General features: G+C 38.6%; 1 protein-coding gene across 1 annotated transcript in view; it reads right to left on the bottom strand.

Moving 5' to 3' along the window:
* The window catches only part of LOC119855632 (potassium voltage-gated channel subfamily KQT member 1-like), a 765296-nt gene that overhangs the window by 459749 nt on the left and 278462 nt on the right, over nt 1–27085 (bottom strand). The window contains exon 12 of the mRNA XM_043515017.1: nt 26423–26473. Within this exon, the coding sequence (XP_043370952.1) occupies nt 26423–26473 (51 nt within the window). The remainder of the gene's footprint in view (nt 1–26422; nt 26474–27085) is intronic.

Genomic DNA, 27085 nt, shown 5'->3' with positions numbered 1-27085 from the left:
GTGGTGTCTCGAAGATAGCTGGGAGTGGTGGTAACATAGGGCCTGAGGAGGGAGTCTACATAGCCAGACAATCCTGCTGTCAGGGTGCCAATGCCTGAGATGATGGGGCGTCCAGGATTTCCAGGTTTATGGATCCTGGGGAGCAGATAGAATACCCCAGGTCGGGGTTCTAGGGATGTGTCTGTGCGGATTTGTTCTTGTGCTTTTTCAGGGAGTTTCTTGAGCAAATGCTGTAGTTTCTTTTGGTAACTCTCAGTGGGATCAGAGGGTAATGGCTTGTAGAAAGTGGTGTTGGAGAGCTGCCTAGTAGCCTCTTGTTCATACTCCAACCTATTCATGATGACGACAGCACCTCCTTTGTCAGCCTTTTTGATTATGATGTCAGAGTTGTTTCTGAGGCTGTGGATGGCATTGTGTTCTGCACGGCTGAGGTTATGGTGCAATTGCTGAATTGGAATTAATTTGCAAACTGGATACAGTTAACATAGGCTTGAATAGAGACTGGGAATGGATGAGTCATTACACAAAGTAAAACTATTTCCCCATGTTATTTCTCCCCCCCCCCCGACCCCACCCCCCACTGTTCCTCAGATGGTCTTTTAACTGCTGGAAATAGCCTACCTTGCTTGTCACCATGAAAGGTTTGCCTCCTTTCCCCCCCGCTGCTGGTGATGGCTCATCTTAAGTGATCACTCTCCTTACAGTGTGTATGATAAAACCCATTGTTTCATGTTCTCTGTGTGTGTATATAAATTTCCCCTCTGTATTTTCCACCAAATGCATCCGATGAAGTGAGCTGTAGCTCACGAAAGCTTATGCTCAAATAAATTTGTTAGTCTCTAAGGTGCCACAAGTACTCCTTTTCTTTTTGCGAATACAGACTAAGACGGCTGCTACTCTGAAAACTTTCCCTATTGTGTATGGAAGCGGACAAGCTTCGTCAAGTCAGCTTTGATGAATTTATCCAGAATTTTGCAATCTAGAAAGAGGCTATTTTAATTTCAGCATACATGTAAGTTTTGTGTCATTTCGAAAAATAAAATTTTATTTTACGGTATAGTATTGTTTTTATTTTGAATTTCATGGGGGGGCACCATAATCTTTTCAGGTTTAGGGCCTCTAAAGAACTTAATCTGGCCCTGCATCACCCTCTACAGTTTGAAGCACCCTGGCACTACTATATAGATCAACATTCTTGCACATTTTGCCAAATATAACATTCTTACCCTGAGATGAGATTCGGGAAAATAACCCACTTGTTTTCTGAGTTCCAAGCAATCTAGCATTCTCAAAAGAGGTCCCAGGCTTTCCGACACCTTTCACTAGACTGTGAATGATACACAATTCTGTTTCCTCAGCTCAAAGCCTCTCTATGATATTTCTTTTTTGGACATTAAAACAATACTAATGCCTCTTCTATTCAGCATGTATCCAAGCAATTCAAATTCAGAGTGCCCACTATGCTGACCTCCGGTTCTCTCTCATGATGATCCTGCATTAGATCATGAAACAAGATGGTGGGCAATAGTCTGAGCAAACAATCTGTGGGCAATAGTCTGTGTGTGCACCCAGCATATGCAGTGAAGCGGTGGTCTGACTCCTCATCATAGTGGCCCTGAGCACAAACACCTGCTCATTAGCCAGCTGTACAATGAGAGAGATTGCAGAAGTAGAAGAGGTCAGGACCACCTCCAGCATGTGGGAATCTCAGTGTTGATCTGTGGCCTGGGCTATTAGGGTAGAAATCTGGTAGCCTTGGAAGGTCGAACAGCATCAAGTTGGATTTCAGCCTTAATTGGACTTGTGGAAGTATTGAGAAGAAAGGAGGGAGTCAAAGAAGTGTACGGCTGTATGTGGGCCTATTGTAATCCAGAACTGGAGGATGCTGCCTGTGAGGCAGACAGATCTGGTCATCCTGAGGCAGTGTTTGCTGCAATGGTATACCCACAGTCTTCCATGAGTTACTGTGTCAGGTCAGCGGGCGAAAGTGATTGGCGTTAAATGAAGACAAGTCCCCAAGACAGTCTTTTCCCATCCCTTTCAGAAAGTCTGATAGGTGGGTTTTGCTTTCAGGAACAACCCTCAGTAGACTTCTTCTAAAGAGAGAAAGGATCCTTCTTGCAGATGTAATCAACCAGTATTGAGTGAAAAGTTATCCATGACTGGATAAGATCATTTTACATTGGAGTGGAAATCTTTACACTCGGAACATTTAGCTTTCACCGCATATCAGTAATAGAAAACTAATGTGGTGTTATTCCCAAATGCATAAACTAAGCTTGAACAGGGACTCAAAATACAGAATAAAAATGTACACACCCCTTTAAACCTTATTCAGCTCCCACATGCTATAGCCCTTCCTTGCTTTCAAATACAAGACACAAATCCTTAGATGGTGATATCAAGTTTGGAGGCTTTTTTTCAGACAAACATCTAAATAGCTAGGTACTTCCCTGGACCTATCCAAAACTCTACAGTCTGGAAACTTCGTAGTAACAGATTCTCTTATGAAATACCTGGTGCTTCCTTTACAGGCCATAACAGAAATGCCTCCAGAACAGACTTTCTTGGGGTAGTTTGGCACGACCACTGCCAGTGGAAAGAGGGATGTGCTAACAAATTAAAGGAAGGTAAATTAAACCATCCAAGCTGTTTTTTAACCTATTAAAAGTTTTGGTTCAGGCCCTGCTCAAGTTTTAGGAAAAAGGTTAGGGATGAGAAAACTAATTTTTAAACAAGCATGCCCCATCACTAAAACCCCCCCATAAAACTCTGCATGTAGCACCTGTAGGCTCATCAAGGGACGAATAAGTTATAAGTGAGAGTGTCTTCAAACAGAGCATATCACTGTGTGTTGCAATATTAAGGGACTTTGCAATGGGCTAATGGTGAGGTTTCAAACAACCTTCAATTTCCTTTCTTTCATGGGTTTAAACCTTGACATGTGGAGTTCGGTAACATTAATGGTTTGACTAGCGTTTTACAAATGGTTAAATACCGCTATTGGTAAAAACATGCTTTTGATCACTGTACCATAACTGTGTTAGCAAATATTGGGTTCAAACATCTTTTGATGTGGAATATGATTTAATTGGATTTTTAAAAAAACCCAAAAGCTTTAGTTTGAGGTCAAGGAACAAAGATTTCCTTTCATAAAGCATACAGAATAATAATCTTGTCACTGAAGTCTTGATGCAGGTTTTGTATTGCCAGTATCCATAATACATAATGTCATCACACTACAGATAAAATGTTCATGATTGTATCTGTAGGATCTGGGTAATTGCCTATTACATATTATTTTTGCTTCATATTAAAGTTTAGGCCCCTGCCTGGAAAGGCCCAGATATAACTGACACACACATATTGAGAGACATTAAGTTGAACTAAACACTAACAGCTACATATGCAATAGTTTACAGAGAAGGTTATATTACTTAAGAACTCATGTTTTGGAAGAGGAAAAACATTAACATAATTTTAAATACAACATTAAAAAGTTTGAAAACTTCAGATAACTCAAAGTTAATATTTCTGCACAGGGAAAGTTTGAGGTAATGCCACAAAGTAACTGACTGATGCAGAAAGTTAGAAGAATAAGGGACATATAATGGGATTTTGTATATAAAACACACACCCTTGCTGGTCATGTGACCAAATTCAGTGCTGGCAGGCTAAAGGAAAACAAGCTTAGATTATAGGAGACCAAAGACATTTTCTAACATGCTGTAAGTCAGTGGCTCTCAATCTTTCCAGACTACTGTACCCCTTTCAGAAGTCTGATTTGACTTGTGTATCCCCAAGTTTCACCTCACTTAAAAGCTACTTGCTTACAAAAATCAGACATAAGATACAAAAAAGTGTCACAGCACGCTATTGACGAAAAAAACTTACATTCTCATTTTTACCATATAATTATAAAATAAATCAATTGGAATATAAATATTGTACTTACATTTCAGTGTATAATATATAGAGCAGTATAAACAAGTAATTGTCTGTATGAAATTTTAGTTTGTACTGACTATGATAGTGTTTTTATGTAGCCTGTTGTAAAAGTAGGCAAATAACTAGATGAATTGATGTACCCCCCTAGAAGATCTCTGCATACCCCCAGCAGTACACGTACCCCCAGTTGAGAACTACTGCTGTAAATAATACTTAAGCCTTTAACTCCCTTAATTCTGCCTTCCATAGTAGGTCATAAAATGGGCTTATTTCCTCTGAGATTCTATTTAGTGATTTTTCTCTCTATTTCCATTATGTGACAGTAACGATCTACTTTTATTTTTAAACAACTGTATTTGGGTACTGTTAGTTAGTTGGAGACACTTATTAGCTGGCACTTCAGAGAGCAACTGACTGAGCTTGGGAAAGGAGTAAAAAGTGACTGATCTGAGCATAAGATCACAGGCAAAGGAGTTTGTGAACGACTTCCCCACACACCATCTCAAGGTGGCAGAACGAAGAATATTGCATTTACTTGGAGGGCCAAATAATCTGAAGTGTGTGAAGTCTGACTACAATCTTACACACACGGCAGATATTTCACTTTATACATCACCAATAAATACGTTTACTGTATAGCAAATATTTAAAAGAATCCATATTTAAGTCAGTAAAATAAGAAGGATTTATAAAATGTAATACAAATAGAAATATTTTCATGACAGCAAAAACTATCTTCAATGGCAATAGATGTTGTATTTAATCATCACTTGCTGCACTGGAACCAAAACACAATGCTTTTGGACTGCTGCATGAGTACCATAAAGGTGAAACTAACAATGAAGTGAAACTGATTGGGATACTTTCATTTTCTAAGCAGTGTGAATTGCCAACAATGAAGCAAAAGAGATTTTCAAAAAAGTGACTAGTGATTTTGGGTCCCTAATTTAAAGAGTCCAGATTATCAGAAGACAGCTCTGCACTTTCTGAGACCAAGCACCTTTAAAGTGTTCCAAAGCTGGACATCCAAAAACACTAGTTATTTTTGAAAATCTTGGTCATTAAATTTTTGGAACAAATAAGGTATTAGTAGCCCAGGCATGGAAATGACATTACTATATTACTGTTCTACATATAAAGTTATCTAATCAATCTCTTCCTTTTAAAAGTCAGAAAGGAAGGCTAAATATATACACTATACTGGACTATAACAACACACCATCCAAACCTGACCATTTCCACTTTGAAGAGAATGTAGCTCTTCTGAAAGGAGTAATAGCATGAAACTAAACCTCCCAAATGAACAGATACCAAGAGAAATATTGGATCACTGGGATAACACAGGTTTCAGAGTAGCAGCCGTGTTAGTCTGTATTCACAAAAAGAAAAGGAGTACTTGTGGCACCTTAGAGACTAACAAATTTATTTGAGCATAAGCTTTCGTGAGCTACAGCTCACTTCATCAGATGCCACCAAATGCATCCGATGAAGTGAGTTGTAGCTCACGAAAGCTTATGCTCAAATAAATTTGTTAGCCTCTAAGGTGCCACAAGTACTCCTTTTCTTTTTGGAATAACACAGGTAGATAATAACTTTTCCCTTCTGTTTACCATGCAAACCAATAATAGAAAACAAAAGCATCTTGCAAGGTAACCTGATAGGATTGTTTAATTCAAAATGTGTCATCAGTGGTCAGCAATGGCAGGAGTCTGCTATAACAGAAATAACTAGAAATGTCTTTTATTTCACTGGATGTAGTATGCAGAGCTAGTATTAGGGTGAATGAGAAAACAGAAGGATAAAGGAGCCCAGCACCACCTCAGTAGCATGAGGAATTGAGATATAGACTATGTGTTTTCTTCCTCAGGAATGGGGAAGAAATGACTTCCTTCTATAAAGGAAAGAGTAATGCATATAGGAATGCAAAATGTGCAAGTAGTGAAGTGTATTCCCACCCACTTCAAGATACTTAGAGTCTGACCTTGAACTGTTCAAGTTTGCCCCTGCTTTGCCATAAGTGGCAGACAATCTGCTGGCATGAACATTTACATTGTGGTAGTTTTTCTGTGTTTATTTCAGGAAGAAACAATACTGTGCAAACAAGTTCACCGCTGCAGAAAATTGGTCTACAGCTCTTCAGCCATTCTACGGGTAGCCAGCAATTTGTCATGTAGTGTGTATTACATCACTGAGTGAGGGGTATAATGAAGTCTGACAACATGAAAAACCCAAAAGATTAGCAGCTGGTTGAAGATTTAAATCAATACACACCTATTTGTGAAAAGCAAAGCTGCTGTTGGCTTGTACTGGAGTTTTTTCAGCTGCAATGAACATAAAAGCAAGTTTGGGTGTTATTTAAAAACAGGTCAGGTTTGCAGTGGTCTGATTGTTATAAAATCTGCACATCAAAACCACTGAATTTCAACAAATATCTGTCACTGAATATTTGCAATCCAACCAGATAACAGACATCTCATTAAAACATTGCTGCTATATTTTACTTTTTAATCTGATTAAGTATGTCAAATCCCTTTCTTCACCTACTCTGTTGCATGACATTGTATACCAATGTGATATAATGCAACTTGGCATAGAGGAGTCAACAGGTAACCAGGGATAATTTGTCCCCTCTAAGGCAGCATATGAAAAAAAAAAAAAGAAAAAAGAACACAGAGTAGAAATAGTAGCAGCATGATGCAGAGGTGTGATTCAACTTTCATTTATACAGACTTCAGACCACTGGACTTCACTGGGCTTACTTCTGATATACAATGGTGAAAAAGAACAGAATCAGACCCTTAATGTATAGCAAACTACTATGGATTCTCAGTAGATTCTTTTTTACTCTCTGAGTAAACTCTCTGTTTTTTAAGGAGTATAAAAGGAAATCTTGGACAACGGAGCAAAGGTTGAGTTAAAACCTGTGCTAGGAACTGAAACACAATGGGGCTGAAATAAGGAATCCCGATCCCCTATATGTGCTTCAAGGGCTCCTCATATTTGTGAATCGCCTATGCAGGACGCAGCCTATTACTCCCTACTATGGGTTTGGCTGTTATGGATTTCCTCATGGACATGACTTCAACTTGCCCCATCCTCTGTGCACTGTGAAGATCTGCCATTGATAACTACACTCAATAGAATGCAGGGTATGTGGAGTCCCACTGGGTGGGTTCTCTGCGGACTGGATCACAAGCTTTTAGCGATAATGCATCCTCAAGTATTAAGCCTTTAAGACGAGTTCTGGGTGAATTTCGGATTCAGTTAAGCACCAGTAGGTTGGGTGCTAATCTGTACTGTACTTTATTCATCTTCTAAACCATTACAAAGGTCCAATGACTTCCCTGCTCATTGAGCCTCTGCTAATCTCCCTCTCCCATTAGGCCCTATCACTGTTAGTTTTTTTGCCCCCACTTACACATGGAAGTTCAGAAGCACCGGCAGATTTCCTGTGGGGCCAGATCCCTACTGGGCGGCATCTACAGTTTCCTGTTCATGATGCTTCGGAATGTAACTGTGCACCTGACCGGACGTTCCAGAGCAGAAAGTCACACCATGCTTTGGGGTGCAGCTAACAGGAATCTCAGAGTTCAACCCGAAGAACACTTGGGCACAGCAAAGAGATCAGTGGGGATTAGACACAAGAAGGGGCAGGGTGACCCTTTCTGACACCCTAAAAAAGTTTGACTTCAGATTGGCCAAGGGGGTGGCTGAAGAAAGTTCCATCTGGTTTATATTTAGCCTGAACTGTTTCACCCACTCTGTTAGATCCACCCTGATGTGGCTTTGAAACTGGAGCATTTGCCCTTTTCTGACCAGATTCTCCTCAAGTTATTTGGTAGCAATTTAAAAATTAAGCTTCAAGAGAAAGAAGTAGTGTCAGAGTGGCCCACCCAGAAATGCAGATATTGCTGGGTGGTCTCTCCCTACCATTCAGGCACGGCTGTATTATGTTAATATAACACTGGTGTGCTACTGTGTGTGTGTGTCAACATAGGACTCCCAGTATCCAGAATACAAATACACTGCAGTGCAGCACTAGAGAGAATTGTATATACAATACACCCAAGAAAGCTGCAAGTATCTGAAACTAAATTTTGCTTTTGCACCTTCAGGAGGAAAAAGTTATCAATACCAGAAAGCAAAAAACAGAAACTGATAAGAATAATTTTTAAACACATGGCCGGTGAGTACCTGTTGCAAGGTAAACTGTGTTCAAAGGGGAAGAATGAAGGTCTCCTTAGCAGTAAATACATATTGTTTAAAGAGCTCCAAAAATAGTATTTGCCTGACTTCCTCTTTTAAGTCGAGTAATAATATAAATGCATATTATTTAGTTTCACATCATTGAGGGGTATACTGTGGCTGGACCTGTGCTGGTGTGATGATAAGAGAGGAGTGAAAGCTCCTTGCACTCTTAAACCTCTACACAGAGCCAGCCACAATGCCTGTTATGTGGCACGATTTTTAGCTAGTGCCAGTGGTCTCATGCAACAGGGTGGAGAGGGTGAGGTTATGCTCCTTCGACTGATGTGTAGGGTGCAGACAGGAGTCACATTGCACCCTTTTCAATGCTGTGGCACAGCTATTACTCCCCCAGAGTGGCTGGAAGAATTCTGTCTCAAATAGCTCACTGCACCCACCAATAAATAGGTGTGCCTCACTGCTATAATCTGGAGCTTTATATTAGAGTCATTCCATTGTTAGAATTTCCAGGGAAACTACAATTCTAACAAAGTCCAATCAAGGCATTTGCTGTTTTGGTGCAACTTGTCACTCTTGCTTTTCAAAAGTTGTATTGCAGGCCTGAAAGCAAGGACAGTTTTCATTCTGTTGTAATCATTTAGCTTTGATATTGCTGAGCAATGGTGACATTATTATTGGCAAAAATTTCCAAACCTGGCTTCCCAGAATTAAGATCCTAATCCTACTTACAAGACTGAAAAAAGAAAAAAAGAAGGCCTGATTTTCACAGATCTGCCACAAAAGACTTTAAAATCTCATTTCAGCATTATGGGATGGAATGGGGGAAATAAAAGAGCATGGAATGGTAAGCAAGAGGTGGACAGGACTCTAATCAATGATATTATGGTCATTCAGCAAAAGCTTTGTACAGCATGGAGAAGCTGAGGATATATTTACTTTATTATGAAGTAAAATAGGAAATTTATATTCGTAGTACTAATTTTAGCAGTTAATGTGGGTCACAAATATACACTCAGAAGAAAAGTGTTTTCTTAAAGAAATCTACACCAAAAGCAAGAGACCCTGCTGCCTACAAAAGAATGAGAGGTCTTTAAGGGTATGTCTACAGTGCAATTAAACCCCCATGGCTGGCCCAGGTCAGCTGACTCAGGCTCGAGAGACTACACAACTGCAGTGTAGATGTTCAAGCTCAGGCTGGAGCATAGGCTATGGAACCCCATGAGGTGGGAGAGCCCGAGCCTGGTCTCCAGCCTGAGCCTGAACACCTACACCGCCACGTTACAGTCCTCTCGCTCAGTTCCTGTGGGTCTGAGTCAGCTGACACAGGCCAGCCAGCGGTGTTTAATTGCAATGTACTCATACCCTGAGAAGCCCTCGCAAGCAAAGAACGCAAACTAGAGCCAAGCAAAATTTATTTTAGATGAATAGTTTATTCACTGAAAAGTGCAGTTTCAGGTCATCCGAAACTATTTGTGAATTTGGGTCAAAATAGGCAAATATTTTTGGCCAAATATATCTACACACTTTTTTTGAAGTTGAAATGCTTCATTTTGACATTGCTGATACAAAGTGTTTGGAAATGACATTTCGTTTTGAAATATATCTAGATTTGTCCATTTATTTATTTATTTATTAAAAAGGGTAAAACCCACCTAAAACAAAACAAATATTTTGTTTTATTTGACCTGAAATGATTTTTTGGGGTTTGGTAATATCTTTTATTGGACTAACTTCAGCTCTGTGTAAGGCCAAAAGCTTGTCTCTCTCACTAACAGGAGCTGGTCCAATAAAAGATATTACCTCACCCACCTTCTCTCTCCAATATCCTGGAATCAACATGGCTGCAACTACACTTTATATAGTTTTTGTTTGGTTTGCCATGTCAGTGACAAATACACAAAAAATTTCACTTCAGGTCAACCCAACATGATTTTTTTTTCCTGTTCAGCCACAGACCCAAAAAACGCAATTTGCTCAGCTCTAGAAAAAACCTGGAAGGCTAAAAAAGAAAAGGATCTAAACCATTAACTGTTGTGGCAGACAAAAAAAGCCTATGCCAATGTGAGAATCTAAGTTTTGTGCAATGTTTTACTTTTTTGAGCAGGGTCAGAATCTTTTCAGATGAATAACTTACAAGGTTAAAAGTATTCACTTCTCTGAGAAGGCAAGATGTATTACTTTATAATTAACTTCCATTGTGGGGACATGGTTTTTGCACAGTCAATGAGAACAAAATATTCACTACCCTATGAACATTGTCACTTTCTTCATTATATAAAAGAAGCATGAATGTTTAAGGGAAACACTCTGTTCACCAGTGGCATGTGACCATGCTTGGAGCATAAAAGCTATAATCAAAACTGCCACATTTCGTGACCAAACCTGAACCCTAACAGCCAACTCAATTTCTAAACACAGAAGCCAGTGTATTTACAAATGTAGCATGGAGAATCCCTAGACAGAGTGTCTTCAAGTGGGATTTGACCACAAAACCTCACTGCTCAAGTTTATTTTTTTCCTTTACTGCCTGTCCCAGAGTCCTTACATTTCATCACTGGAGCTGACCTGTGCGTACAACTGGCCACAAATTCCTTTTATTTGGTGAAAATGAAAATGAAGCAGAAGAATATTTTTATGGCTCGTACATACAAACACGCAATTTTGTTTTGTAAATGAGACACTATTTTCTCAAGACAACAGTCTTTCACCTGCCAATGTCAAAATGTAGAAGAGGACTTTACAATGTATGACCAGGAGTTACATGGACCCAATGAAGATGGCAAACAAACAAGCTTAGAAAGGTGAGTGTAGCACTCTGTACCTCAAAGCAGCACCCTGGAACCCTCATATTCACCACTGTCATAAAATTATGATACGTTTTGTATAAAGTATGCCTTGTGAGGAATCATTCTAAAAGTCTTGTTCTGCAGAACATTAATATCCTGTTGGATTGTACATGCTATCATTGTATGTGAAGTTATGAAGTATTGCTGTATATGTTACTGAAATATGTTGTGAGGTTGGGAACACCCACAATTAGCCTTTCAGGTACAACAAAGGAGTAGCCAGATGTGCTGATGGCCCATTAAAGGGAATCCACACTTCCAGTGACCATCCCAGAATATTTCTCAGAGAAAGCAAGTAGACAATGGAGGCTGCTTGACCAGTGAAGTCGGTTACTCACATCACAAGCAAAGATCTTTCCAGCAAGCTAGAAGAAACTATAAAAGAGGGGAAGTGACATCATCACTTGGTTTCACTCCCTCCACAACTCAACACCTGGAATAAAAGTCTAGAGGACAAAGACTTTGAACTGGGGAGGTGGTCCTGGGCTGGAGGAGAGTTCAAGCCTATATACTGAAGATCCGTGACCTGTTTGTACCGTCTGTCAGGGTGAGAAAAACTGTTTGATTCAAATCCTTTTTAGTTTATAGAACTTAGACTGCAAATTTATTTTATTTCTTAAGTAACCAGCTTTCAGAACTACTTTCTGTAGTTAATAAACCTATTTTATATTTGACTTAAAACAGTGTATTTTGGTTGAAGTGCTTGGTAAATCTCAGTTCAGTTTACAAAGGCTAGTCGTATATGTCCTCTCCACATCGAGGGAGAAGCAGACTCGGTAATGAACTTACATTGGTCAGGCTTCTGACCAGGGCAAGATGGTAGAGTTGTGGTGTGCAAGGCTGGGGAGCTGGGGGTAATTGGCTAGAGCCTCTCTATTGTTGGTTCGTGAGTGGCTGGGAGAAGCATTCATGTAACTCAGCTAGGTGTGTCCCTGCATGTGGATGTCTGTGCAAGTGCAATACCTGCCAGAGGTTTGTAGCTTGCCAACAGCATCACAGCGTAACAGGGATATCCCAGGTTGGTGGGAAAAGGGCTCAGCAGTCCCACAGTCCAGGTTGCACCCCAGCAACCCCATCACAGTTAGGAATTTAAGTAAAACTAAAGGAGTACTTGTGGCACCTTAGAAACTAACAAATTTATTTGAGCAAAAGCTTTCATGAGCTACAGCTCACTTCATTGGATGCATCCGATGAAGTGAGCTGTAGCTCATGAAAGCTTATGCTCAAATAAATTTGTTAGTCTCTAAGGTGCCACAAGTACTCCTTTTCTTTTTGCGAATACAGATTAATACGGCTGCTACTCTGAAACCAGGAATTTAAGTGTTATCACAAAGTTTTCCTATAACTCCAGTTTTATGATTCAGCATTTTCTGAAATATCAGAAATAAATGTAGGTCCAAATTAGATGCATTTCTCCGAATAAGTTCACTTAAAAGTCATGATCACATGACCAGGAATAATTTTACATCACAATATGTCCTATTCTAAAAAATACATTTTTATATAAAAGTAAAAAGAAATGACATTGAGAGCATAAACGTCGCATATTTAAGCACTCAAAAGATGGAAAATGCCAGCGTTAAAGTTTTATGTGTCATTTCAACATTTATGTGCCACTTTGCACGTAATAATTATGGCACAGTTTTAGTTCATGATGTCATACTAGTTCTCAAACCATGTACTTCAGCATACAATTATTTTTAATACAACTTTGATACACATTTGTAGCACTTTTAATTTTGAAAGGGCAACAGAAGAGCACAAACATCTGTTTGCTTCTCCAGCTATAGCCCACTCTTATTCCCACTGGGCATGCAAGTTACGCTCACGTACTGATGTTTGACTTAAATCACATCATCTCTGAATTTAGCTGTGAGCTCCAATACAGAGCTGATCCAAGTCACAGCTGGAAATCTGACAAATTTAGCTTCCTTTTTTTGTACCTGGAACATAGAAACCTAGAACATAGGACTGGAAGTGACCTCCGGGGTCATCAAGTCCACTCCTCTGCTACTGTGAGCTGACCACAATTTCCTTAAATTTATTCATTCAAAATTATTCAATAGAAGAAAAGCTATGGTTTTTAATGATAGCTTTGTCATGCATTCACTTTTTGGCTGACATTTTCAAGCTTCTTCCGTAATCAAAAGGAAATGTTTTCTGAACGTTTGGGAAAATATGGTTCAGTCATTTTGAAAAAAGAGTAAAAAAATACCCTCTTCCCATTTAAAAAAAAATCTTGTGATTTATTTTCTTAAACCATGTATAACCTAACCACCAGAAGTTTGAAATTTGTAATTCATTATGGAAATTTCCCTAAGAAGCAGTACACAGCCTTGATCTACAGGGAAAAGGTTTTTATTTGCATGCTCTATTCTTAGGCTTGGAAGGATTTAATTTTTATGTTGATTCCACCATATACACACAAAGCAGCAAACAAATATTTCCACTGATAATAACTGACATTTACAGATAGGCAAAATAAGAAAAATGGTGCCTGAGAACTTATCAGAATTTCATTTAAGGATTTTTATTTTGTATATTCTGACATGTGATGGTGGCAGTTATAAAGTTTAACTTTTTGAATCTCAACGTCTACTGTCATTAAATAATTATTGTCTGACCCCATAATTTCCCACAAAGAACAGTTAAATTGATAAAAAATGCTTTAAAATGTACATTGATATCTGTCAACAGCATTTAAAATAAAAATTGAATTCTGTCAAGCATCAGATTTCCAAAAGCCAGCAGAGCTTTGAAACAGAAAGATTGAAGCTCATTCTTTGGAGTCCCACTTTTTCTCTTCCTTAAACAAGAAAAAAAATTCAAAAAGAGAAAATTGAGACTATTTATTGTATTAGTTATACACTCAAACCTTGGGAAATGCCAAAGTTAAGATTGAACTCTCAACCTTAACTCTATCCCATTTTGCATATGTATTATGATATGGTCTTTAATTACATGTGCACATAATGTTCCTCCAATACACTGTATCAGCTTACTTTTCTACAACCTTAGCTACACATCTTATAATACTAACTTGTATATGCCAGAGGTTTATAAGAAAAATATAGAGTATGTTGTACCTAGACAACATAAGAGTAATAGTGAAAATACCTGAGAGGGAAAACCATGTACAGCCATACATAGTGGGACTATGGGCAAAATTGTTTCTAGTGTAGCTCACTAGCAAGGCACACCCATCTACATTGTTAATATGCAACTAATACCTGCTAAAGATGCTTATGGTCTGACTTTGTGCAATAACTATGAAAATATAGCTATGAGCAATATAAAATTGCCTTATGTTTATGACTTTGGTACCATATTTGCATATGACAGATTACTGTGCATGAAATATCCATTTAATATTATTTTTCCCCACTCACCCTAATTACATATGTAAATGCACTGATTTCCGCATTTCTTTCAGTTTAAAGTGGATTTACTGCAATTTGGAGAGAATCTAAATTACAGATTCGTGCCAGAGCGGAGAATGGAAATACCAGGAGAGTAAAGAGAAAAAGCAAACAAGTGTTGCGTGCCTGATGGCATTACACTGATACACCAGATGAAGGAACAGGAAATGATGCATCTTACTCAGTTATTTCAAACAAATTAATACAGTGGCATTTAAGTACAGCAGACCTCATTTAAAACAAAACCTTACATCCAAATTCCAGTTGCATGGAAATTTCCTCTACATAATTATATAACTTGTGAGAATTGTTTCCTATAGTTACCATTGGCTGATGGCAATTCATCATTGCAAGTAAACATATCTTCTACCACAGCATATTTATTTTATGAATTGCAAAGTATTCAAAAACATTCAGCCAGATTGCTAACTCTCTCCACAGACATACAGCATCACATACCATTACTACATCCGTTTTCATTGAAATTTAAGATTATTAAATCTGTTTAAATATTAGGCATCCCTGGTCTTGGTGACTTACTCAAAGACAAAGACACACAGTGCACTGTATTTTAAGCAGTAGATGACAGCTATATTAACTCAACACTGGGTAAAGGAAGTACACGTCCACCCAACTCACATATCAGGCATTTAATTGGGTCCACAAGGCTCCCACCATATAATCAATAACCTGGATTAGATCCCTCTGGTTACGCTCCAGGACTCAGCTAATTTCTGAATCATCTAACATTCCCCACACTAAGGGGATGAGGGAGAGTGTCCTAATGTTCTGTTCTCCAACTGTGCAACCAGAAGGAAAATGAAAAAAGCCAACAGACCTCCAGCAATTAAATCCATTGGAAAACAATTCCTTCCTGATCCCAAAAAGCAAGCAATTACTCAGACTTACTGGATCCTGGAAACAGAGCTCACGCTCTACAACTACAGAAAGGGACAGCAGGGCAGCTGAAGAGGTAAGAGACTAGCAGCATGGGAAAAAGTTTAAATTGTTGGGGTGGGAGCGTGAGAGCCAAATCAGCTATTGCTCAGTGCTCCTGGCCAACCAATAGGATGCAGTGAATCTAAAGACATGGAGGAGCTCCAGCACATGCTTGCACTTTCTTTTTTGGTTCAACCAACAACCCATCAAGGCACAGGGGAGGTGTTTTAAAGTATGAACTATATAAATTAAACCAATTAATAGGTGAACCAGTTATATTTGGCTGCTTCTAAATTGCATCTTTTTATTTTAAATTAAAACCCTCTCTTCCCTATTTCTAATATCAGATATTAGGAATGGCAATATACAAAAACCTATAGGACACTTCAACATCCCTGGACACACAATAGCAGATTTAAAGGTAGCCATCCTGCAGCAAAGAAACTTCAGGACCAGACTTCAGAGAGAAACTGCTGAGCTTCAGTTCATTTGCAAATTTGACACCCTCAGCTCTGGATTAAACAAAGACTGTGAATGGCTAGCCAACTACAAAAGCAGTTTCTCCTCCCTTGGTGTTCACACCTCAACTGCTAGAAGAGGGCCTCATCCTCCCTGATTGAACTAACCTTGTTATCCCTAGCCTGATTCTTGCTTGCATATTTATACCTGCCTCTGGAAATTTCCACTACATGCATCCAACGAAGTGGGTATTCACCCACGAAAGCTTATGCTCCAATGTCTGTTAGTCTATAAGATGACACAGGACTCTCTGCCGCTTTTACAGATCCAGACTAACATGGCTACCCCTCTGATACTCTTCCCTATTGAACAATTTTGCCTTCCTCCCCCAAAAACCCTCTGCACCCCAGCACATCCCTGCCTCATTTCATAACTACTTCCTCAGTCCTGCTCCCATGCTGCCACATGCCCCTGAAAAAAAATCTGGGAATTACTGCGGCCTCCCTCCACCACAAATTCATCTTTTGCTTCAGGCTTGGCTTCTTCCTTGCCAGTTTTGCTTTACATCTGAGAGTGAATCCTCTTGCTGCAACCACATTGCCTCTTCTCTACTTCTGACTCCTTCCTTAAAGTCTAATCCCCTGCTTCTTCTCCTCTGTCCTGGATCACTCTGATTTATTTAAAGAAAAAAAATCTATACCTTCCACCCTCTCCTTTTTCATCTCCCGCCCACTTACTTTCCTCGTTCTTCCCAGGCACTGATGTCAAAGTTTTCCTTCTCCTCTCACTTGCCAATTGCTCAGCCTCTGGGCAAAGCCAGGACAGAACTGCCAGAGGCAGAGAACCAATGCAAAGGCCCTGGCCTCTACAGTTCCCTCAAGACCCATTTATATGTCTGGGGAGAATCCACTCATTTTGGATAATGAATTTCTTGTCTGTTCTACAGAAGAGGAAACCTCGCACCCAAGAGAACAATGCCCAGGGAATTTTGCACATTTCTGTATCTCCTACGTAAGTTATTCCTATGTAGGGACTATCTGTACCAACATTAGGCCACAAGTAAAATAATTTATGAGTCAGGAGGACAAAGCTATGAAGGTCAACTCATGTTTTGGAAGGATTATTTATCTCTACTCAAAGGGTGGGCCTGTGACTGTACAATGAATAGAAATCCAATAGCAGACCTGTGAGAAAGACTTGCACACCTTCTGGCTTGCAGTATGTTTGACCCAAGACCCTAATGCTGGACCTTTGCTTTCCTGAGCATTCTTACATTTTTTAAGTGTTGGGGGAAGGAAGAGAGGAAGAACTGAAAAAGAAGCCAAGACAAAAATATTACTATAACTACTGTGAGAGCGTGCTCTGTCCTTAGCAATCAAAGGAGAAACTGAAGGGAGAGGGTCCGTGGGAAATGTAGTCTGTACTTACCAGCTGGAAGAGAGAAAGATTCAGCCAATACAGCACTGCCAGATGCTAAATGGCCACTTTAAGGTCACAGCTACTTGGCTGCACCAAATTTTAAAGGCTGACCCCAGAAAGATATGCTGAGAAAAAAGATTTTATAAAAGGACAACCTGGTATCATGAAGAATTAGTGGGGACCAGCAAGTCTGGTGTTAGTGGCCTATAATACACAGGAGGTTTGACTAGATGATCTGATGGTCCCTTCTGGCCTCAAATTCATGACTCTAAATCACCAAGGAAGGTGTCCCTAAGGAAATGTGTGCTTTAATGCCATGCCTAACCCCACTGCATCTTAAACAGATTCGATCAGGTCACAAATATTTATGGGAAGTGAGGCAAATGAATAATTACAGAAAGGGTCACATGCTGCTTGTGGGATTACCACTATGAACAGAACATAATCTAATTTCACTCCTACTGTTTTCTAATACACCCATAAATCCTGATCAGTGCCCTGTGAATGACCTGACATGCTTCGGCATTCATGTGTTCTCGAGCTGACATGACTCACACACTTCTGACTCTTTCTGCATTAGTTTTAGCACGCACTTCACTTTGAAAATACATTTACCAACTGAAGCCAGTCTCTTGAATAGTTTGCTTTCCATATTTACAGTTTTTCACATTTTTCCTAAAAAACCCCAAATGTTTAATGATTGAATACAAGTATTAGTTACCATTTCACAAATAACGCTTACCACTGCAAACTCAAGTATGGAAAAGATTAAGGAAGTACTTAAAACTTGCATATTGAGAACGTTCAGCAAATCCAGAGATTGAGAGAGTATTTTCTGATTTGTATTTATGATCCAGGAAAACAGGGCAGCTGTTTTTTACTAATCACACAATATTTACTTTAACATAAAAAGCATGTAAATAATATAAAATAATTTACACACAATAAACTAGGATGAGGCTGTGGTATTTATTGGAATGTACAAGCTGCATCTATCTGAACCATGTTCTTAAATGTTATATAAAATACAGTTTAAAACAACAACAAAAATAAAGGGTGCACAAAGACCGTGAAATCCATCTGCCTAAGTTTTCAGAAGTGACCAGTGCTGTTTGGTGCCCAGTTGGGGACTCCCGATTTGCTTAATGGGCTGAACATCTGCCCTCTAAAAATCAGGTTCTTTTAAGGCGTCTCCAGTTCAGCCCCCAAAATCACTAGTCACTTTTGAAAATTTAGGACCCAGATTTTAAATTAATTATTTTTTAAAAAGATTAATTAATTAATTAAACCTCCTTGCTATCTTTTACTAACCTCAAATGCTACTAACACAACCTGACCATCTATCCAGCCCATCCATTAATTGTACTACTCCACCCTAGAAAAAGCCTGGGAAAATGGACAAGTCTCTAAGGACTTGTCTACACAAACATTTAGTGTGTATCTACCTTACACTAGCCTGCTGTGCACTAACTGTGCATGTGGACCCTGCTGATGTACACTAACAGCTTCTTAAGACACTTTGAGCTACCCCATTTTGAAATGGGAGTAAATAAAGGCATACTAACCAGCTGTGTCACCAACTCTGAAGGTCTCAAAATCCACCTGTGGCAGAATGAGGGAGGGTGGAAGTGAGTTAAATTAATACAAACAGGTGGGCTTAAAAGGTCCATGAACCTACAGCTAAATCTGATTTGACTTCTGAATTTGTAGCAAAAATGAAGCCTGCTGAATTTCAGTTTGCCCTGAGATTATTTTGCAATTGCATATAAAACCCATTCAGGTCTTCTCAGTGCATCTGAAACACATCACCATTATAACTTGGCATGAAAGAAAGGTGGACTGCAGCAGAAACATCTAAAGAATCAAGAACTTCAGACCTGTAGAAAAATATGTGCATGCTAGAAGACTGTGTAAGCTGGAAAACTTGTCTCTCCCACCAACAGAAGTTGTTCCAATAAATGATATTACCTCACCCATCTTGTCTCTCTAATATTCTTGGCCCGACACAGCTACAATACTGCATAGAAGGACAATATGGGATTAATAAAATAAATTAAAACAAGAGTGCTAACAGACCCTGTATTTCTGCAGTTCTCAGAATCTCTGTTAGGTGAAAAAAAAGTTGTAAAAACATATATTGAGCTGGGTCTATTTGTATGACATCAGGAAAGCTGACGACAATGGCTGTGTTTTCATTAGATGTAGCAGTTGCAGAAGTAAATTCTTAAAGCAGCTGCATGGCCTGCGTGGTAATGCTGTTACAAGGTTCTTTCATTGCATTAGACTAAAGTGAAGGTGACCTGAAACTCAGATGTGCAAGGTGCCTTGCTATTACCCTCTCAAGTTAAAAACTAGATCTGCTTTAGCAAATTGCTCAGTTTATAAAATTCCAGTACCTTCCTTGTGTAATTATTTATTTGTATTGAAAGTAGTACTTAAGAGCCGCAGACATGGACCACTGTGCTTTGCACTGTACAAATAAAACCAGAAAGATGATTATCACTGCTAATCAAGGCCCTGATCCTGAGATCACTCTCTTACAAATGGGTGTCTGCAAAAGTGGATGGTTATCCTATTTGAAGATCAAGACTCAAAGATTTTCATTGGTACCTTGGGCACATGAAAATACGGAGATGTTGGCAGACAGCAAAACAAGAAAGAAGTGGCTGCCTTTAAACCAAAGCTCTAGTGACAAGAGAGATACAGTACCTGTGTTAATATGCTTCAAACAGTCCAACAGAGGACAGTCTTCAAAAAATTACTGCTTCACAATGTTAACATATCTCAAGAGGTTATTAGCTAATTAATTATTTTAAGAGTTGTAGCTGCTGTTGAATTTAACACCCCTTTCTGTCAAAACAAAAGCAAGTCTTTCCCCTCCTGCCTTCCTATGCATTCCCCTTCACACTGTTTCTGAATTAAAGACATAATGATCTATTCTGGAGGTTGACACGCATGGTTGATGTTTGCCCTCCTTCCTGCCCATACAAACTGCACCTTGGGTGAACCGTGGCCAGCAAGAAATCAAAGCAAATGCAAAAGGAAAAGGAGTACTTGTGGCACCTTAGAGACTAACAAATTTATTAGAGCATAAGCTTTCGTGAGCTACAGCTCACTTCATCGAATGCATCCTTCGAATACTCCTTTTCTTTTTGCGAATACAGACTAACACGGCTGCTACTCTGAAACCTGTGCAAATGCAAAAGGAGATTGGCCATAGGCCTGATCCTACCATTGACTTAAATGGAAGTTCAGGGCACTCAATAAAAACAACTTTTAACAAATATAATCCTCCTGTGCTATATTGGCAGAATTTAGTTAAGAATGTAGCAGCTGATATCAAAAAGGGAGCTCTATTCTGAAACAGTGCAATTTGAGCTAGGGCAAATGACCTCTACTAGATCTACTTACATGGCCTCTGTTACCACAGTGTCTGAACGGCTCACCACTTTTAGTGTAGTTATCCTCTCAAAACTTCTGTAAGGTAGGAAAGTGCTATTTTCCCCCTCGCCCTTCCTTTTACAGCAGAGACACTAAGTGACTTGCCAAAAGTCACTCATGAAGTCTGTGGCAGAGCAGGGAATTGCATCTGGGTCTCTAGAGTTCCAGACTAGGTCCCCAACCATCCTTCCTTTCCCACTGTAGCTGCAGAGCTGTTCCGACAAAGCCCACATACTTAGTGGCAGTACTAAACACCACTTCATACTGTTTGAATAGGCTCGGGAGCTAAAGGTGGATGGTAATGTTTACACCCTAATTTTCCGGGGCGGGGGGGGAGAGAAATGGAAAAGGAGAATTCACAGAAACATACCAATCACTATTTTTCAGACCACCAGTTCCATCCTCATACCTCCACCCCTGCAAACAAGTTAGGAATAGAACAAGTTGATCACATAGGGTATGAAATTGCCATCAATGAAGATATTCAACACTGAGAATTGTGTAAGAATCACCATGAAACATATTCTGCTCTCAGATGTGTGTCTGTGCAAGTCCCACTTAATTCAATGGGAGCTGCGTATATATCCATAGACAGAATGAATACGAAGGAATGTCTTTACAGTTCTTTTGCTCTCTGTGTACCACTGCCTTGTTACAGTCCTGACTTTGCTATATTTAAAGTTTAAAGTTTAAAAATTATTTAATAAAATAAAATCTATTTTAATTTTGATTTCATTCTTCATTTCCTCTTGTATCTGAGTCTACTTAAAAGTATGCAACTTAAAGTTCTAGGCTTTAGTGATTCATCTCTCAAAGCCTAAAAAAAGGAATGTGTTTAAACTGACCAAAACATCCAATATTAATGTTCCTTCACTCTGCATATATGGAAATCTCTTCACATTACAAAAATTTCATTTCATTATAGACCAGATGAAAATGTAGGGAGGAGAAAATGGAAACTCATAGGGAGAAATAAGTGACCATTGCAGAGATTTGGAAAATTAATCATTTCAAGCTGTTTACCTAACTAAGAACACCCCATCTTGGAGTAAAGTTCTTAGAAGTGAGGCAACTGCTACAAACTAAAGTTTTTGCTGCATTTCAAAGAGGAAAAATTAGAAACTGATTAGTAAGTGGAGCCTTCTCCTTCCCACATTTACAGGTTTGAAGATGGGTCACATTTCAAACGTACATTCCCATGTATCATCCAGAGACGACCACCCAAAGTCAGTGCAGTTTAAACAAACTTTAAACAATAGTCTTTTGCACTTACTCCCTGAGCTGAGCTCTTTAGCTCTCACATACAAGTGGTGATCAGGATATAAACAGCCACATGACCAGCTTCTTTTAAAAAAAAATCCCTATGATCTTGAGATGTATTTTTTTCTTGATGATTTGGAAGACTAAAGTTTCCCTCCTTTCCATGAAAAACAATCATCATCATAAGCCCTCCCACAATGGCACAAGTCAAAGGCATCAACTTTAACTCATCTCAACAGGTGGTATAACTTTGATATTGTTAAGTAGCATGGCTTTAAAAAGCTCAGCAAGAGACACAGGAATTAAATCTTAACTCTTAAAATGAAAAAGTAAATGTAAGTGTTTTCCGTGGGCCTTTGCTCTGTAAGAAATATATATGTATCATAAACAGGCAACTAGCAACAGTTCAACTCTGAAAAGCATAGTTAAGGTAGAAACGTTCATCTTATGATTTTATCTTTCAGCTCAAATCCTTTAGTCAGATTAGCATTTTCAAAGCATTCCCAAAACTGTGCATGTACAATAAAAGAAAGGAAGATTACCTTTTACATTTTTGGCTGGTATGGGCCCAGTAGGAGAAGGTAGACCACAAAAGGACTAGACAGAGATTTGTTGACATATTCAGGCAAACATCATTCTCCTTTACTCTTTGTTTTAGTTCTCCCACTTGTACCCAGCAAGAGCACTTTCAAATAGGTTGGGCACCTATGTGAGTTGAAAAAATTCTCTCCCAACACACAGTGTGGATTATTTGGTGGCAACCACTGAAATGGAAACTAAGAGGGCTGCATGGTGTCTCTAGCCTGAGTTTTGCCATAAGATGGGAATGGGCAACAGGGGATGGATCACTTGAGGATTACTTGTTTCTGTTCATTGCCTCTGAAGCACCTGACATTGTCCACTGTCAGAAGAAAGGATACTGGGCTAGATGGACCATTGGTCTGACCCATTGTGGCCGTTCTTATGTTCTTACGCATAATTTGGCGCTATTGAAAAAACTCCTCCATCATCTACTATATTTATGCTGCCTTTACTCAACAGCTTCCAAGTTCCTCCCATGAGTTTTCTTAGTTGCCTTTTACTTTCAACTATTTTTTGTAAATAAGGAAGCAAAGGTGTGTCCTGTTTACTACATTAGAGCAAGTGCCAGTGGATGAAATTGGTAAAGATTTCTATTCTGGAGAGCTTGAAGCGGAAGGTATGAAGTCAGACTTTTGAGGACACTTCGCTTTGGTTGTTTAGTCATATACAACGTGAGCACTGGCTATCCATGCTCCTCAGACCTACAGCCCTCACACAGGAATGACCGTGAAGCTCGGCAGTACCAACCAAAGGAACAAGTGATTCATTGAGCTGAGTCACTGGCACAAGATTACTCCAATATCATCTACTGTGTGCTCTCTGTTCCCAACAGAAAACTGTTCACTACCCTCATTCCCTCAGAACTATGGCCTGAAACAGTTCAATATTTGCCACAGTTGATATAGTCGATCTATAGTTTCAAGTTATAAGGAACACAATAACAATGTGAAACTCACCTAAAATGCAATGTTCCACATGAGGTCAACAAGTAGTATATCATCTTGAAACTTGGTTCACTCAAAGGGCCACACTCTACACATCATCTTACATCAAAATGGTATGATTCCACCCCCCGGCACACACACTCTTCTGAGTCACATAAAATAAAATGTATGGTACAATAACTAAGCAATATATCATCAAATTAATGTTATCCCACATCACCTTGATATCCACCTCTTTCACAACCATCTAATTTATACCTGCTATGCAGTGCTGATATTGACAGTTGTAGGCTTTATATCATTTCTCGAGGAGATATTGGATTATTGCTGAACTACTAAATATATATGGCCATGAGCTAGCATGGCACAGCATGCTGCAAATCACCTCTCAACTGCTGCTGAAACTTCTTAAACTCATAATATATCCCATGGGAATACTTCTTAGAACATACAAGCCAGAGAATAATATTGGTCACTAATGTTCATTTTACAGAGTAGTGAACTTTGTTAAATGCGGAGGTGGGAAGAGACTTGAGAGGTTTGTTTGTTTTTAAAATAATCATATTTGTGCAAACTATAATTTGGATAATCGATAAATACTCTCTGAACAGAAGAGCCTGTAATCATCCCTCTCTCCTCATCTAATATCGCTACACATTAATGAGACTGGGGTCTCTCTGATTTTACACAGTTGACATCATTTCATATATGAAAATGACTATTGACCAAAATCTTTTTCCATTTGGGAAAATCCCAGGATATACAAAGATGGTTCCCTGAATCCAATTAATATTTCAGTATTATACTGCTAAAAAAATCCCACAATTTATAGATATGTTGTTAACCAAAATTAAGAGAAATGCAGTTATTTACTTTCCATATTAGATTAACAGAACTATTTGAAGGGATGAATGAAAGACTTTAAAAAAATCATAATATATATTCCCTTATCCTTTATATCTGAAACTCTCTATTATAATACTTGTGGAAAAAATAACTGTTAACATTCTGTTTATCTTTAATATAAAACAGTAATGAAAATTGATTATAGTCCCTGTTTCAAACCACTCCTAATAATATTTAGTGCTGATCATCCATATATTTCAAAGTACTTTACAAAGGAGGTCAGTATCATCATCATTATATTACAGATAGGGAGACTGATGCACAGAGGAAAAATGATTTGGCCCAGGTCTCTGGTAGAGCCAAAACCAGACACCGGGATTCCTGGGCCCCAGTTCACTAGACCACACTGCTTCCTTAATGTTTGGGCTAAAGGGAGGGCTTTCAACTATGGTACAATTGGTACCTGTTGGTTTGCTTTTATAAGGGACATGACATTTTACTTTTTTTCCCCAACACTGGGAGATTGACATAACCATGACATTTCAATTATCTTTTTATACAGAGGTCCTCGTTTGTAAGTTTGATCCACCATGAAATCCTCCTTTTAAACTCAGAGAAGAAGTACCTTCTCCTCCATTCCATGTATCAGCAATCTTATCAAAATCACATGCTCAACAGGGAGAGCACTGAATTATTGGTGGCAAGGAAATGCAAGAAGAAGAAGAAGAACATATGAGCATATTTACATTTTACCATTTGGTCTTTACATATATAAGAATTAAGAAAAACATATTAAGTGAAAGTCATAGAAAGAGCATTCAAGCCGAGCAATGGTAAGTAAAGATCAGTCATTGTAAATATTTCACTAAAATTAAATATGAAAAAAGTCAATTTTAGAGTCATACATTCATACGTTATAGTAACATATGGATGGATAGACTCTTTAGTGGGTCTCCTGGTCTATCCCCATACAACATAACTGGGCAAGGCTGATTTCATTATCCATAAACCACTCTTGCTTAGTAAGAGTTTTGTGCTGCTTTCCATCTCCAGTTTTTAGGACCCCACAGCCTCTGGGCAGCTTGTTCTACTGCTCAACTATTCTTAGTTTTTCCTCAGTGCTTACCCTAATATTTTCCTTCTGTTGAACAAAACCAAAACCAAAAGAGCCTATTTTAGGTTCTATCCCATATGTATTTGTTAACTAATTCAGTTAATGAGATTCTACAATATAATTTCTATCTTGGGGGGGGATATTGAATTTACAGCCTATTATGTCACCGTAAATCATGGAATTAAACGGATTATTGCACATTACTCAAAAAGATGAAGAAAATAACATTTTTGTTCACTGTGTCAAAACACAAATTAGGGTTTAGATGGACCAACCTGAAAATTGTGTAGTGCAAACGTCAGTAGAATTAATAATTCATGGTAAAAAAAAATTATCCTTATCAATGTCCGCCTATTTCCTGTGTTCACCAAAATGTTTTTTCACTAAATTCCTGCAAAGAGTCCAAATGTAGGATCCAGATCCTGTATTGTTAATTCTCCAATGTGTTTTGGTAGGCCTATTCAATAAAACTATCAGTAACACCTCTCTGAAAAGTTACTAAGGGCATACTTCATAAACTCGCTTGTCTTTCAAAGAGAACATATATATCCACTTTACGCTTGTCTTCTCAACTCCCTCATGTAGACTTGAAGAAATGTTCCAATTATTTGTCAGCTTACTCAATATAATGATCCTTCTGTGTCATGGTAACAGTCCTGTATTTATTGGACAAGCTGCTGCTATGCCTGCAGGAGAAATGCCCTTTGACCTTTGGGGATAGAGGGCAGATCTGTGGGTCTCAGACTTAGTGTAGGAATTTGAAACGCGCTTCTGCAGCTGGTTTACTACAGAACTGAATGCACTTGCAAAAATCTTCCCTTGAGCCCAGTGCTTTAGTTTTAGTTTAGGTTTTGCTCCTATCACTTGTTTTAAGTCAGTTTAAAAACTGTAGTTCATAAAAGCATCCTTCCCCCACTAGATTACACCACAGTCAATACTGAACTACAATCTCCTGTGTTAATGACAGCTCTAACAGAATCAGGTCAATCATTTTCTTACCTTGCACTCATTGTTTTATTCTCTGATTTGCTATCACTCCTGATCGAAATGCTATAAAGAGTAGGAAAAAGAATGAGCTGAGAATTAATAAAACCATCACAGCTTTGACTTCTTAGAAAAAGACAACGTTAAAGGTATTTTTCAACATTCTAAAAAAATCATTTTTACTCCATATTACTATTAACCCCTTTTGAAAAACTTATCAGGAATTATATGGAGTTGGCAAATGGATGGATACAAGACAAGGAACAGTAGGTCAAATTTTGGGGCTCACAAATGTGATAATTGTTCCTTTAAATTGAGAGTACTGTAGTTTTGTAAGGATGATTTAAGCCTATTGAAAATACAGTCCAAGTCTACTGCTGGTCCTTAAAGTAAACAACATTTTATACATTTTCTTGTTTATCCCAAAGTACTTATACTCTCTCAAAGAAGCTTTCATATAATTGTGACCTCAGGGCTACAGTGTATGACTGACATTTTATCTATGCCCTGAATGGGGCAAGTTAACTATAAATGAAACATAATGGCTTCAAAGTACTGCCGAAAGTACAATGCTAGAATTGTTTAACCACTTATCTGTCAATGCTTTAACCTTTCATTAAGGCTACTGTAGATATATGGGTGATCTACTAATACTTTATCTTTCTAACAGACATTTTC

Source organism: Dermochelys coriacea, chromosome 1 (assembly GCF_009764565.3).
Source record: "Dermochelys coriacea isolate rDerCor1 chromosome 1, rDerCor1.pri.v4, whole genome shotgun sequence".
Classification (NCBI taxonomy): domain Eukaryota; kingdom Metazoa; phylum Chordata; order Testudines; family Dermochelyidae; genus Dermochelys; species Dermochelys coriacea.
Note: the sequence above shows the minus strand (reverse complement) of the source record. Positions and strands in the feature narration are given on the sequence as shown.